The sequence below is a fragment of the Crocodylus siamensis genome, chromosome 5 (genome assembly GCF_052110815.1).
Source record: "Crocodylus siamensis isolate JL-2025a chromosome 5, ASM5211081v1, whole genome shotgun sequence".
NCBI classification, from domain to species: Eukaryota; Metazoa; Chordata; order Crocodylia; family Crocodylidae; genus Crocodylus; species Crocodylus siamensis.
Window position 1 is genome coordinate 173,697,290 of NC_143399.1, and position 14,145 is coordinate 173,711,434.

General features: G+C 43.8%; 1 protein-coding gene across 1 annotated transcript in view; it reads left to right on the forward strand.

The window, feature by feature from the left end:
• Positions 1-1,404: 1,404 nt before the first annotated feature.
• ABCB1 (ATP binding cassette subfamily B member 1) overlaps positions 1,405-14,145 on the forward strand; it is an 85,761-nt gene continuing 73,020 nt past the window's right edge. Inside the window, exons 1-2 of the mRNA XM_090049810.1 lie at positions 1,405-1,484; positions 11,798-11,849. Coding sequence (XP_089905936.1) covers positions 1,405-1,484; positions 11,798-11,849 — 132 coding nt within the window. The remainder of the gene's footprint in view (positions 1,485-11,797; positions 11,850-14,145) is intronic.

The following is a 14,145-nucleotide window of genomic DNA, read 5'->3' on the forward strand; positions in this document are numbered from 1 at the left end:
AGTTAACTATCATTCTACGAAAAGATTCTTACTCAACATGTATTCATTTGTACCCATTCTCTGGCATTATGTATATTCACTGTAATATATATAGAACAACACTAAGAATTTCACAGCTTAAAATTGCAATTCACCAATCAAATTATCATTATCATAATGCTAACAGCCTTTAAAAAAAATAAGCCCTGAGAATTCTGGTAGTGGGGAAAGAGCTTGAGTGAGATAAAGAGTTTTTGGGAAATGAGGTATGATAAGACTAGCCTTAGCAAAGACCTTTTGAAGGCAATCATATGGATGAAAGCCATATGTGACTGAGGGCATGTCTACATGAAATGCTTGCTGCAGAGTAGACCAATTAGCTGCACAATAAACATCATGTGTCTACATGTGTGCCCCTATTAGGATGCAGTAGACTAACTAACTCCACAGTAGGAAAGTACTTGTAAGTACAAGTACTATTCCACTGCAGAGTTTTGGGTTTTTTTGTTTACTATGCAGCATTGCACATGTAAGATGCTGCCCCAGCTGGCTGGGGCATGAGGGTGCTTCAGTGTGAAGGCCATCTGCTGGCTAGCTTCACACTGGAGCACCCTTGTGCCCCAGCCAGCCCCACCACAGCATGTTGAGCTGGTGTGGGGGACAGCCCTGGGCTGGCTGGTTGGTCCCCTGGGTTCCCTGCCAGCTGGGGCCACTCTGACCCAGCTCAACATGCTGCAGTCCCAGGCACATGTTCAAATGGCATGCCTGGGAGCAATAAACTCTCGAGTAATAATCATTATAATATAGACGGAAGATAGGTAATAAAAATCTATTGCAAGCCAATTGTGCTGATGACACAATCCAGATCCATTTTTGTTAAACATTCTCATGAGAGGCGGAGTTCAGTACATTCATTACTCTCTTGGGGTCCATACAAGCTCCAAAAGGCTGAGCAAAAGGCTTTTCATCATTTACTGTTTTACATAGAACAAAGTTCAGTCCTACTGCATAATCCTAATCATACCGGTCCTATCCGTCGCTGAAGAACCTTCTGAAAAGGGAGAACAAAGAGAGAACAACCCTAATAGTAAGTCCATACATTATTTTTTAAACCAGGTATATATTATAAAATGCAACACACTATTAAAAAAGAAAGACAATCCAAAGTGGTTGCATGCTATGTTAGGTAAATGCATCATTTTTCCATTTATGTTGTTAAATGAGCTAAATTACACAAAACTAAATGCCCAGAGCATTTAAATGGGATATCAGTGAAAGACCCATGAAGATCAGAGATACAAGTAAGCATATGTACTTCTAAGAAAATGTGTTGCTGTCAGTTATATACTTGATTCAATTGTCAACTTAAATCTAATATACTCTTAGTTAAGTGTTGATTAAATTGCATTTCTTAAATAGATAAAAATGCATTCTGAAGATGAAGCAAAGCCCAATAGAAAAGATGTTGCTGTACCACATCAGGACAGTGATTCTGAAGACAAAGGGTAAATATTATTGTGAAATATTTTATCATGTTTATTTCTAAATATGTAGGTTCAATTTGTATTTTTAAAAGTACTGTCTTTGCATAACTTGCATACTTTCTTGTTTACACAAATCTTTTGAAATCTATTATAATCCTTCACTGGTGTTTCCTATTAAATATATCCCATGAGGAAAAGTCTGTCCCAACAGTGTAAGACTTTGCATGTACCTTACCAACACTAGTACAAGCAGCGAGAATGAGAAAAGAAAACATTATCATTCTGCTCCTTATTCTTACCATGAAGATGTGCTGGTTATATCCACTACACTATGGAAAAACTAAAATAGTACTAGAGCTGAAGTTGTAGTCAACAACGGGCAGCTAAGGCACATATGCTGAAATCTTAACTAGGAAAATGGCTTTAGCTGGGGTGAAAAACAGGGTCAAATATCAGCCCTTATAGCATAAGTACCAACTACTGTACTCCTTAACTCTGTTTTACAAAACCGTGCACTCTGGTAAAAAAAAAAAAAAAAAGCATTGTGTAAGCTAAGTAGAAAGTTGCATATGCCTCAACTCAGCCTCCCTTGTCACAAACACATGTGAAGTCCTTAAATACATTAGAAAAGGCTTTGTATACAGCCTCACCTGGGATTAACACAATCAGGAAATGGTACAAGTTGTTGGGGGGAGGGGGGGCTGGAAGTAGGAGTGGGGAGAGGGTAGTGCCTTGTTAACTCTAGCACAGGCCCACTGTATCAGACCTGGTTTTGAGGCACCAGCTTGTTTGGCCCGGTCCCTATCTGCTTGTGCCCCTCCCATGACCCAGGCCCATCTGCCTCTGCAGCCTCACTCTGCCCACTCCCTGGCAGTGCTCAAGGCAACCACGTGCCCCATTGGCACTAATGGGACCTCCATATATTGCCTCTACTCTCCCAACCAAAACCACTGGTATAAAACTAACAAACCATACGCACCCAGGCTATACCATAAACCCCGGAAGGGGAAGCAGCCCTCTGCCCCTTTAAGAGTGAATTAAAAATCGTGGTTCGTTTCTCGGGAGGCGGAAAAAAATCTTCAGCTACAGACACACTTTATTAGCAACACAAAAGGTATATATTTGCAAATAGGGTCAGAGAGAGAGACAAAAGATCAATCACTCTGCCCCCGGGCACAATCATTAGCAGGCTTTTATCCCCTCTCTCCTGACCACTGTGCAGAAGGAGGAATTTTTACAACTCATTTCCGGTTCATACAAACATATATGTAAACATGTCGCTTCATACGTCCCATGTGCATTATAATTAACTACTTAAGTATGCGGGGCGGGTAGGCTTAATATGCATTAGGTTATCACGCGTGCGTAGATGGGACCCAAGGTTACTCAAGGTTCAACCTGAAGGCAAAAATGGCATTTGCTCTTATCTTAGCCTAAGAATGTGGGGGTCATGAAAGAAAGTGTGATTTAGTGTAACAAAGAGATAGTAAATTTGCAGAACAGAGAGGGAGTGATACCTTAGTACAAAGGGCCTTTGGTGGTTTTTCCCTTCAATTTCCAACCCCCCCCTTCCCTCTCCCATTAAGGAGACAAGGAGGGGTAGCAGCTGTGTTTTTTTTTCTAAATCTGCTATTGATAATGCATTTTTAATAATATTTCTAACAATATCCCCCCTCGAGATGCTTTCTGATCTTTACTTCATTCGGGCATATCAAGATAATTACGAGGAATTTTTCTGAGGACCATGACCTTTGCAGCAGTCTGTGCTTTTAGAGGGACTGCTGCGACCTGCATTCCTTCTACCGTGGTGGTTATCAATCTAGTGAGACAAGGAATAAGGCAAGGGATAAAAATCAAACCAGTTAGAGCACACAAAAGCACAAACCCTACCTTTTTCCACCAGGGTCCTCCAAATAATTGAAACCAGCAGTCCTTATTCCATGTGGTTTCCCACGTTTGTATTGGTACATGGGCTATTTTTCTAATCTCTTTGGCAATCTCTAAGACTGCTTTCCCGTTGTCATCTATTTGGAGGCAACAATTAGAAAGGTTGAGCTTTCCGCAGACTCCGCCTTCCTCTGCAAGTAAATAGTCTAAGGCCATCCGATTTTGGTATATGGCTGCTCTCATCTGAGAACTTTGTCGGGCCAATAACTCGAGAGCAGTGGCGGTCTGGTTAGTAATTACTTCCAAGACTGCCTGCAACCGGATGATTCTATTCAGCATATATATTGGTGTCCGGTATCCCCAACTCCCATCATTAGCCCATGTAGCTGGTCCATAATACTCAATAATCCTCTGAAGGAGGCCACTCATCCTCCTTCCACTTTTGGGAGCTACCCTGTGTCAAACTTACATCAATACTTCTCTTGGCCCTTTTCCAATCATCATACAAAGAGACTCCCAGCTTATTTCCAACCTCAGACGGTAACAAAAAGAAAGCTGGTACAATTACTCCCATATAGCAAGTTCCTGTCCACCCCTGTGGTAGTATTGTATAGGCCCGTCATCCGCAAATCCAATAGTATCCTCTTAAGGCCCTATTTTCTCTATTGGTGGCATTTGGAGGGGCCCAACCATAGGGCATCTCGGGAAACCCCAAGCCTCCTTCTGGACCCAAAGGACCAGCAACTGCGTGGCCTCCTTTCATGGAACATTCCCATAGCCCATCCTGGTTCTTGTCTGTACAATCTGTCCGATCATCACTTTGATTTGTGGCACTCCAATACTTATTAAACCACACAATTGTTCCATTGGGATGCTGCCACACTAGCCGATTATACCCTGGGCTATTAGGATAATAAAGCCGTTCTAATCTTGTAAGGTTCATCCACCTTACTTTTAAAGTCCATATACAACGGCTGTGTCCCAACCTTTTTCCTGTACCATTATTACTGATGCAATACTCTCCTAACGCCACTTGGGAAAGTTCCCAACTGTGGTTCTCATCCCATTTTTGACTAGTACTTTTAACATCTGCCTTACTACTTACTAGCCATTTCGGGGCCAAAGGAAAAGCCCTCCAAGGCCACTGGCCTCCGGCCTCCCGAAGCCCCCCACAGGCCCAGCAGTTGGTAAGATTAAAAGTACCTGCAATTCTTTCCATCATATCAGCATACAAATTTGTCCCTGGGGAAGCAATTTGGGAAAGCGAGGGTGTGAGCCAGCGGTTAAGGCTGCTCAATTCTGCTTCTTTCATTATGCAGATAACAACAAGGCACATTAAGATTCCCACCATATTTTCCCTTTTACTTTCTTGTCTAATTTTCTGAGCTTTGATTAAGCCGTCTCAGGCGCACTTGGAGATCACCAGTAGGTTCACAGCTCCACTTGCTGGCTTCTTGTTCCGAAGACGACTCAGCTTCCGGAGTGAGTTCGTCTTGGGAGATGTTGTCCTCTGACGCTTGTGGATGTCGTTTCACACGGGTATGGTGTATCCAACGATCATGGCCAGTAATCTTTACAGCGGTGTGGGTTGTTAGAAGTACCTGGAAAGGGCCACTCCACCTCTCAGTCAAAGGCTCCTTTTTCCACCGCTGCACCAAGACCCAGTCTCCCGGGGAGAAGTCATGTACCGGTACATCTAAAGGCAGACGCTGAAAGGAGGCTGCATACCTGTGAAGAGAAAACAAGACAGACTGCAAGGCAATAACATATGTATGAAGTTCACTATTACCTAATTCAAAAGTTACATTCTCTCGCATCCCAGGAGGTAAGACTCGAGGCGGCTTGCCAAACATAATTTCATATGGGGTCAATTTGAGGCCCCGTCGGGGAGTGTTTCGAATGCAAGTAAGAGCTAGCGGCAATGCTTGAGGCCACTTAAGGCGTGTTTCAATACAGATTTTGGTGAGCAAAGTCTTTAAAGTTCTATTCATGCGTTCCACTTGTCCTGAACTCTGTGGTCTCCATGGTGTGTGTAGTTTCCAAGTAACCTTGAGAGCTTGTGCGACTTCTTGAACCACTTTTCCCACAAAGTGTTGTCCTTGATCCGACTCGATGGACTCAGGCAGGGAATACCGGGGAATGATCTCCTGTAACAAATACTTCACTACTGTAGCTGCAGTGGCAGTCCTGGTGGGCCAAGCCTCGACCCAACCAGAGAGCTGGTCTACCATGACAAGTAAAAACCCGTGATGTCCGGACCGTGGGAGCTCGGCAAAATCAATCTGCCATGCCTGTCCAGGGTACGCTGCCCAGGGTCTACCTCCCATTGGCACAGGGGGTTTCCTTCGAGGGTTTACTTTCTGGCATGTAATGCACCTGGTAGCAATGCGCTGAGCTTCTACATATAGCCCTGGGGCTACTGCTTGGCGGATCATTAGATCACCCATGGCCAAACCTCCCATATGGGTTCTTGCATGGAGCTGTTGCAGCACCTCCCGAAGCAATGGCCTGGGTATCATGACTTTCCCTCCTGGTACTATCCACCACCCCTGGGAGTTCTTTTCTGCACAAGCTTTCTGTGCAAATTTATCTTCTTCAGGGGAATACTGTGGGACTAAATCCTGAATGTATGGCCATATGGCATGGGACATGGCCTGCTTGGATACCTCTTCCGCTTCTCCCCCAATAAATGCAGCTTCCTTTGCTGCTGCATCAGCCTTTGCATTTCCAAGCTTATGCTTTTTCTCAGCAGCCTTCCCATGGGCCCGCACATGAATGACTGCTACCTCTTTAGGCTGGTGGAGTGCCTCTAGTAGTTTGATAATCTGGGGGCCATTAGCAATCTTATTCCCAGAGGCAGTAATGAAACCCCTTTCTTTCCACAATAGTCCGTGCGCATGGACTGTAGAAAAAGCATAGCGAGAGTCAGTGTATATATTAACTCGCTGGTCTGTCCCCAGCTGTAACGCTCGGGTGAGCGCAGTGAGTTCTGCGGCCTGTGCCGACCATGAGCTCGGCAATGACTCCCTCCATACTACCTTATCCAAGGTTACCACTGCACATCCTGTTCGTCTTTTTCCATCGATGACAGAGCTGGAGCCGTCCACAAAGTATTCAACATCTGGGTCTTCAATTGGGTCCTCAACAAGATCAGGTCGCACCTGCGTGGTCTGATTCAGGACCTCAAGGCAGTCATGCGTCGGTTGCCCTGGCTCTGGCAGCAAGGTTGCAGGGTTTAAGGCTGTAGTATGTTTGAAAGTAAGTCCTGGATTAGAGAGCAAAAATATCTCATACCGTGATTGTCTGGAGGGGTTAAGAAATTTCCCTCCCTCAGTCCCTAGGATCTGGGGAACTCCATGAGGAGTGAGTATTTCCATATCCGCACCCATGACTATCTTCTGGGCTTCTTCAACAACCACTGCTGTGGCTGCCACAGCCCGAAGACAGGCTGGCCACCCGAGTGCAACTGGATCTAGAACCTTTGAATAATATCCCACGGGTCTCCAGGTCGGGCCCGATGGCTGTGTCAGCACCCCTGATGCAACCCCTCGATTCTCATGAACATACAGTCGATATGGCTTTTTACTGTTTGGGATGGCTAAGGCTGGGGGCTGGGTTAATGCTGCCTTCAGCAGATCAAAAGCATGCTGCATTTCTTTATTCCATTTCCATTTAGTGAGACTCTCCTTAGTCAGGGATTCATACAGTGGTCTAGCCTTCCCACCGTAATCTGGTATCCATAGTCGACAGAACCCAGTTAGCCCTAGGAATGCTCGCAGCTCCTTGGGTGACTTAGGTGGGGTTAGACCTTGAATCACCTGTATGCGATCTGCACTCAGGGCTCTGACTCCTTTTGAGAGCTTATATCCCAAAAATGTGACTTCAGGCTGACATATTTGGGCTTTTTCTCTAGAGACTTTATATCCTTTTTTTCCCAGAGTGTTTAGGAGTGACCTGGTGGCTTCCTCGCAGAGCTGCAAGCTTGGGCTTGCAACTAGCAGGTCATCCACATACTGGAGGAGAGTCACTGCGGGGTGTGATCCCTTCCATTCCCCCAAGTCCTTCTGAAGGGCAAGTCCGAAAATATGGGGGGCTGCTATAAATCCTTGTGGAAGAACTGTCCACATGAGTTGGGCTTTATGGAAAGTATCTGGATCCTCCCATTCAAAAGCAAACAATTTTTGACTCTCTCGGTGAAGAGGAATAGAGAAGAAAGCATCTTTCAAATCTAGCACTGAAAATATTTCAGCTTCCCCCGGTACTTGTGTCAAAATCGTGTGAGGGTTCGGGACTACAGGATGGTCTGAAAGGACCTTCTTATTTACTGCCCGTAAGTCTTGGACCAGTCTGTATGAGACCCCATCTGCCTTTGGCACTCCAAGAATGGGGGTGTTATAGGGTGAAGACCCTTCCACTAGCCATCCGTACCTCTTGTATTTCTCTATTAACGGCTTGAGTCCAGCTCTGGCCGCTCGGCTGAGTGGGTACTGCTTTACCCGAACGGGCCCCTCCCCATCCTTGAGTACGATCCTTACCGGGGAGACGAACTTAGCTCACGCAGGGGTTCCATCAGCCCATACTGAGGGGTCTACTCCAGTCATGTGATCTTCTGGACTTACTGCAGGGCGTCGGTCCTCCAGGAGAGCCATCTGATAGTTCAAGCTCTGCTTGACAGGTAGCTGGACCACCATCTGATCGTCTCTGAAAAAGATCTCAGCTTGCAATTTTGTGAGTAAGTCCCACCCAAGGAGTGCAACCGGGCAACTTGGAGAATACACAAAGGAGTGCTCGAGCAAATGGTCTCCCACCTTGGTGAGGAGTGGTTTACAAACAGGGAGTCGAGTTTGCATTCCCTCAATGCCTTCTACAAGTACATGCTGTTCACTAGTTCCTGCACAGGGGGTTTTTTCTGGAATCATTGAAAATGTAGCCCCAGTATCCACCAAGGCTTCAAAGTTTTTGCCACCAACCCTAATGGTTACCATGGGATCTTCTCGGGCTCCAACCCGAAGGGTAGTGGTCTTAGATCCCCGTCCCCTTCATTCTGAATCCTCACCCTTGTCTTCTGCCCGCATGAGGTGACCTCTCGGTTCCCCCTCTCTCTTCTCCTTCAACTTCGGGCATTCCCTCTTCCAGTGTCCTTTCTCCTTGCAATAAGCACAAACATCTGCTCCCACTCTTTCTCCCTTCCTCTTCTGTATCCCAGCCTTTCCAGGGTTCCCTCCAGTTATAGCAGCTGCTAGTGCTGCCATCTGTCACTGAGCCTTTTTATCCTCCTTGCGCTCCTGCACTTGCTCACGATTCCCATACACCTTATATGCAATTTCCACCAGCTCTGAAATCGGTTTCCCAGCACCTCCCTCAGTTTTCTGTAACTTCTTACGGATATCAGCAGCAGATTGACCAATAAACATAAGATTTACCATGCGCTGGTTATCTGAGGCTTCTGGATCCAGATCCGAAAACCTGCGAAACGCCTCATACAGCCTCCCAAGGAAAGCTGAGGGATCCTCCTCTCTTCCCTGTCTCACCTCATACAATTTAGACAGATTGGTAATCCGAGGCACTGCCTTTCCCATTGCTTCCACTATAATTCCCAAATACCGTGCACTCAGCTCTCTGCCCTCTGCAGTATGATTGTCCCATCTCGGCTCTTCTACAGGGTAGGTATCACGCAGAGTACGACCAGCAGCACCCTCTGACTCAACTCTGGCTGCCGCAATACGCTCTGCTGTACCTAACACTAATCTCCTCTCCTCCGGGGTTAGGAGGGTCTGGAGCATCATCTGGACATCAGCCCAAGTGGGTCGATGAGTCTGCCCAATAGATCGAAACAAATCCCTCATCTTTTCAGGGTCTTCACGAAAAGAGGGGCTCTGATTCTTCCAGTTAAATAAATCTGAAGTGCTAAATGGGGTGTAGACAAAAGTTGCAGTGCCTCCTTCCCCAATAACCTCTCGCATCAGACAGTTCAACACCGGTTGAGACTCTACAGGCTTGCGCAAATAATAACCCTTATTTCCTGATTCAGATGAGGCACTTGGCTGAGGCTCACGCTCTAACTCATTAGGTATGCATTGGTACGTCGGTGGTGGTCTCTCTAAGGGAGGGGGCGGTGGTGCAGAAGGACTGGATGCCGAGGAGGCGTCTGACTCATCTTCGCTACCTGACAGGGCAACTGGAGCACGGGTCCGGTACTTAGCCAATTCAGAATCCCCCCCCTCATTAGACTCAGGAAGTACAGGCGGCCCCCCCCGAGCCTTTTTCTTAACAAGCATCACATGAGACTTTGCTAAGTAATTCTTAATCCAAGGTGGCTGATTTTGAACCACCCACAACCAACAATCAATATAAGGAAACTGATTCCAATACCCATTTTGCATAACAATTTCATGGATAGCTATCACTTCTTTTAGCACAAAGGATCCTTTCGGGGTCCAGTGGACCCCAAATGTTGGCCACTCGAGTTGACAAAACTTAGTTAAATCACCTTTTTTCATTTTTATTCCATAATCGGCCGGCTTTGCAAATTTATTAAAATGACGTAATAAGACTTTTAGAGGGGTATCAATATTGTTTTCTACACGAGAGCTACTCGTACCCATTTGCCCACAAAAATGCGCCCAATGCACACCAAATACCAAAAAGATCTCAACAACAGATGATTTACAATGAGAGCTAAGCCTAGAATTTCTCAGCAAACTTACACATCCTTTGTTTTAGATCCGTACACCAGATTGGGCAAAGGGAATTCGTATACTCACTCAGATACCCCAGAGATCTCGATCCAAATTCCAAAGTGTGTCTGCCTCTCCAGAAACTCAGAATTTACATAGGATACTTCCTTTAACTTCCCGGATATTTGGACTTAAACCTCAAATACCAGGGCGAGTCCAAAGTCGGCTCGGTGTGCACAAACCCCTGGTACCGGAGGTGCTCCGTCACTGAATTCCGGGGTAGTCCTCGAGAAGCCCCACGTTGGGCGCCAATTATTGAATTAAAAATCGTGGTTCGTTTCTCGGGAGGCGGAAAAAAATCTTCAGCTACAGACACACTTTATTAGCAACACAAAAGGTATATATTTGCAAATAGGGTCAGAGAGAGAGACAAAAGATCAATCACTCTGCCCCCGGGCACAATCATTAGCAGGCTTTTATCCCCTCTCTCCTGACCACTGTGCAGAAGGAGGAATTTTTACAACTCATTTCCGGTTCATACAAACATATATGTAAACATGTCGCTTCATACGTCCCATGTGCATTATAATTAACTACTTAAGTATGCGGGGCGGGTAGGCTTAATATGCATTAGGTTATCACGCGTGCGTAGATGGGACCCAAGGTTACTCAAGGTTCAACCTGAAGGCAAAAATGGCATTTGCTCTTATCTTAGCCTAAGAATGTGGGGGTCATGAAAGAAAGTGTGATTTAGTGTAACAAAGAGATAGTAAATTTGCAGAACAGAGAGGGAGTGATACCTTAGTACAAAGGGCCTTTGGTGGTTTTTCCCTTCAATTTCCAACCCCCCCCTTCCCTCTCCCATTAAGGAGACAAGGAGGGGTAGCAGCTGTGTTTTTTTTTCTAAATCTGCTATTGATAATGCATTTTTAATAATATTTCTAACAAGAGGAAAAAACATTCCCTCACTGCACAGGTAGGATAGCCCAGGGCTGGGAGTCATCTCCTAGCAAGCTGCTAGTGCCTTACTGGGGATCCATACACAACAGCACAGTCCCTTCAGGGGCCCAGCTGCCAGGAGCTGTTCCCCCTGTGACTAGCCTGTAGCCCCCGCCTCAGATTTCTATCTGCCCAGGGCCCTGCCCTCCTCCTGTCAGGACACTGCCTGCAGGTGCCTGTGAATCCACCTCATTGCCTGCTGCCCCCACAACCTGCACCCGCTGCACCCTGCCTGGTTTGCAGAGCTCCCTCCCTAGGCTGCTTCTTCCTTAAAGGAACAGAGAGCCCCAGGCTCGAGTACACAGACCAATAAGATTTCAAGATATATTGTCTAGTCAAGTTCATATATTTCAAAACATTACCAAAGCTGTGTGTCAGCCTTATCTACACTAGGAAGAGTTTGTTAGCATATATGTATCAGTAAACTCTCCTATGTTTGATGTAGCTCACACCAGCAAAATTTTCCTTTTGTTGGTAGAGATTATATCAGGTTCCTGAATGCAAGAAAAGATTATTTTGCTGGAAAACCTGCATTTACATTGGCACTTCTGGTACTATAGTTATGTTGGTTAGGTGTCCGATTTATTTGGATCCCAGATTCCCAATGACACTGAGATACCTGCAAAACTAAGTATAGAACAAGTGTTTCAGAGTTTATGTAATCTGAAAGGCCAAAAAAATCTTAATTTCCTTTCAGATGAAGAAGAACTGTGTTGATATGTTTGGCTTATTATATATTTTATTAAAATAATTAAAAATCATACATTTCAGCAGCGACAAGAAAAGCCCAAAGAAACCAAATATGGTCAGCCCATTAACAATGGTAAGAGCAGTTCTATTCAAGTTTCATGATATAAAACACAAAACACTGCTAAATCAATTTTCCAACAGATTTGCATGGCCTTTTCCATGCTAGGAATGCTTCTTCTTATGCCTGAAGAGTGGTGTTTGTGCCCAAAAGCTTGCAAAGAACAATTTTCCAAATATTTAGTTGGTCTAATAAAAGCTATCACATATACCCAAAGAACCTTTTCTGTCCTTAAAACTCTGCTAGTCAAGGACTGTTGGTGGAACTGCATCCAAATAGGGGTTTGTTGGAAGAGTTGTGTCAGGGGTAAGAAGGGTCTTTTTACACCCCTGTGCTGGCAGAACTTTGTAATATAGACAAAGAATAGAACAAAGACCAGTCCTACTACATAATCCATAGAATAATGGTATAATTACAAGGGAGGCCACTTTTGCCAGTGTAGCTTATCTAGCCCTGCCCACCTTCTCAGGCAAAACAAGTTGCATACCAAAAAAATGCAGTTTTGCTTGTATAACTTGGTTTACATTAAGGCCTATTCCCAGGATAATTATCTGCATCTATAACAAGGGGTTATATTAGAGATAGTTACATCTATCAGAGCTTATACCCCACCCTATGCCTGGCTAACATCTACACTAGCAAATTTGGCTTGGACCCAAGTTTTACTGACATAACTCTGCCAGTTACAGTTATATTTATGGATGTAGAGAAATACAGAATCAGAGAAAAGAAAGCCTGGAAGGGACCTCTGGAGGTCATCTAGACCAATGCCCTGCCTGAGGCAGGATCATTCCTATCCTAACGAACCTATACAAATCCACTGTCTAACCTATTAGCAAAACAGTCAACCCTGAGAAAGCCACAAGAATTTGCTAACATAATTATTTTGTCAAAATCCTTAATATAGAATGCAGTTATTTTGGTAAACGATGCCTTGTTTTTTCATGTCATTACTACAGTGTTTAACCACTACAGGTTATGTTGGTGTATAAGGTCATACTAGTATAGTGTGGCAGAACTTAAGGCTAGGCCTACATAAGAAACTTTTGCCAATATGGCAATGTGAATCAGTGGTGTAATATTTTGCAATCTTTTTCTATGATTAAAAGCACACTTTTGGTTTAGCTTATACCATGTTCGCAAGTAAAATAAGTTACACTGTCAGTAAACATTAGTTTTATAATATAAACTGCATTGAACTATGCTAGTAGGCGTTACCAATACAGCAATACTGGATTAAGAACAGTGCTAACATTTTTTTAGTCTCTGCTTTTTTTGTTTTGGTACAAGTTTAGAAAAACGTTAGTCAGAATTTTTTAAACAGCTACCTTGAAAGAAAACAAGATCATAAACTGCATTTAGCTCATTCATATGTCCTTAAGCATATAATGAGACATAACATCATGGTATATAATATTAATGACTGCTATTTAAGTTCTCCTTTGAGAGTAGCAAGTGTTGGCACTCAGTGAACAATAGCATTAATTCAAAGGGAAGTTTACAGCATTGTCATATTTCTTTTTAGTAGGCAGGTTATAAAATTCACAAACACTTGAAGTTTTATGTGATCCCCACTCTTCTATGTAAACCACAGTATATATTTACTAGGTGATTAAATGAAAAAAAGTGAAGCGAGTTCACCCACCAAGTTAGGGATTTCAGATAAAAACATGATTTTATCTTTCACTTTGGATTAGCTTGTTTTTATGTGTTTGCATCAGTTCTTACATTATTTCAATATAATTGTAATAATTATTTTTAAATGGTTTAAACAATATGGTTGATTAACAGTAGGAGTTTGAATGGCACAATGATGAGCATGGTATATAATAGCCAGAAATAGGGTTTCACTGAACATTGCAAAATATGGACCAAATTTTGCTTTTTGAAAAATGACTCCAAAACATTAAAACAAAAGTTACTTTTCTGTTTTGAACACTGAGTGCAATATAGAACTGAGTTCCACGACTTAGTATTATTCTGAGTGCCCAACGTCCTGATACAAAGAACAAGGCCAGTAAAATCAATCCCAATCAATAATCCTAATACATAGTCATCATGTTTGTTTCAGTTAGACAATGCAATCTTAATATAGCATATGCTGTTATGTTAACAAATTTCAGCCTCAAGTGCTGAAATAACTGGGGGGGTTTTAAATTTATTGGAAACGCTTTATACCAGTACAATATCAATTAACACAGTGTTGTACACTAAATGTTAAAGCCAGTATCTTAGAATGCTGAATCATACGTAGTGCTCTAAATCAGTGCTTCTCAACCTTTTTTGTACCAGGACCCATCTGTAAATATCA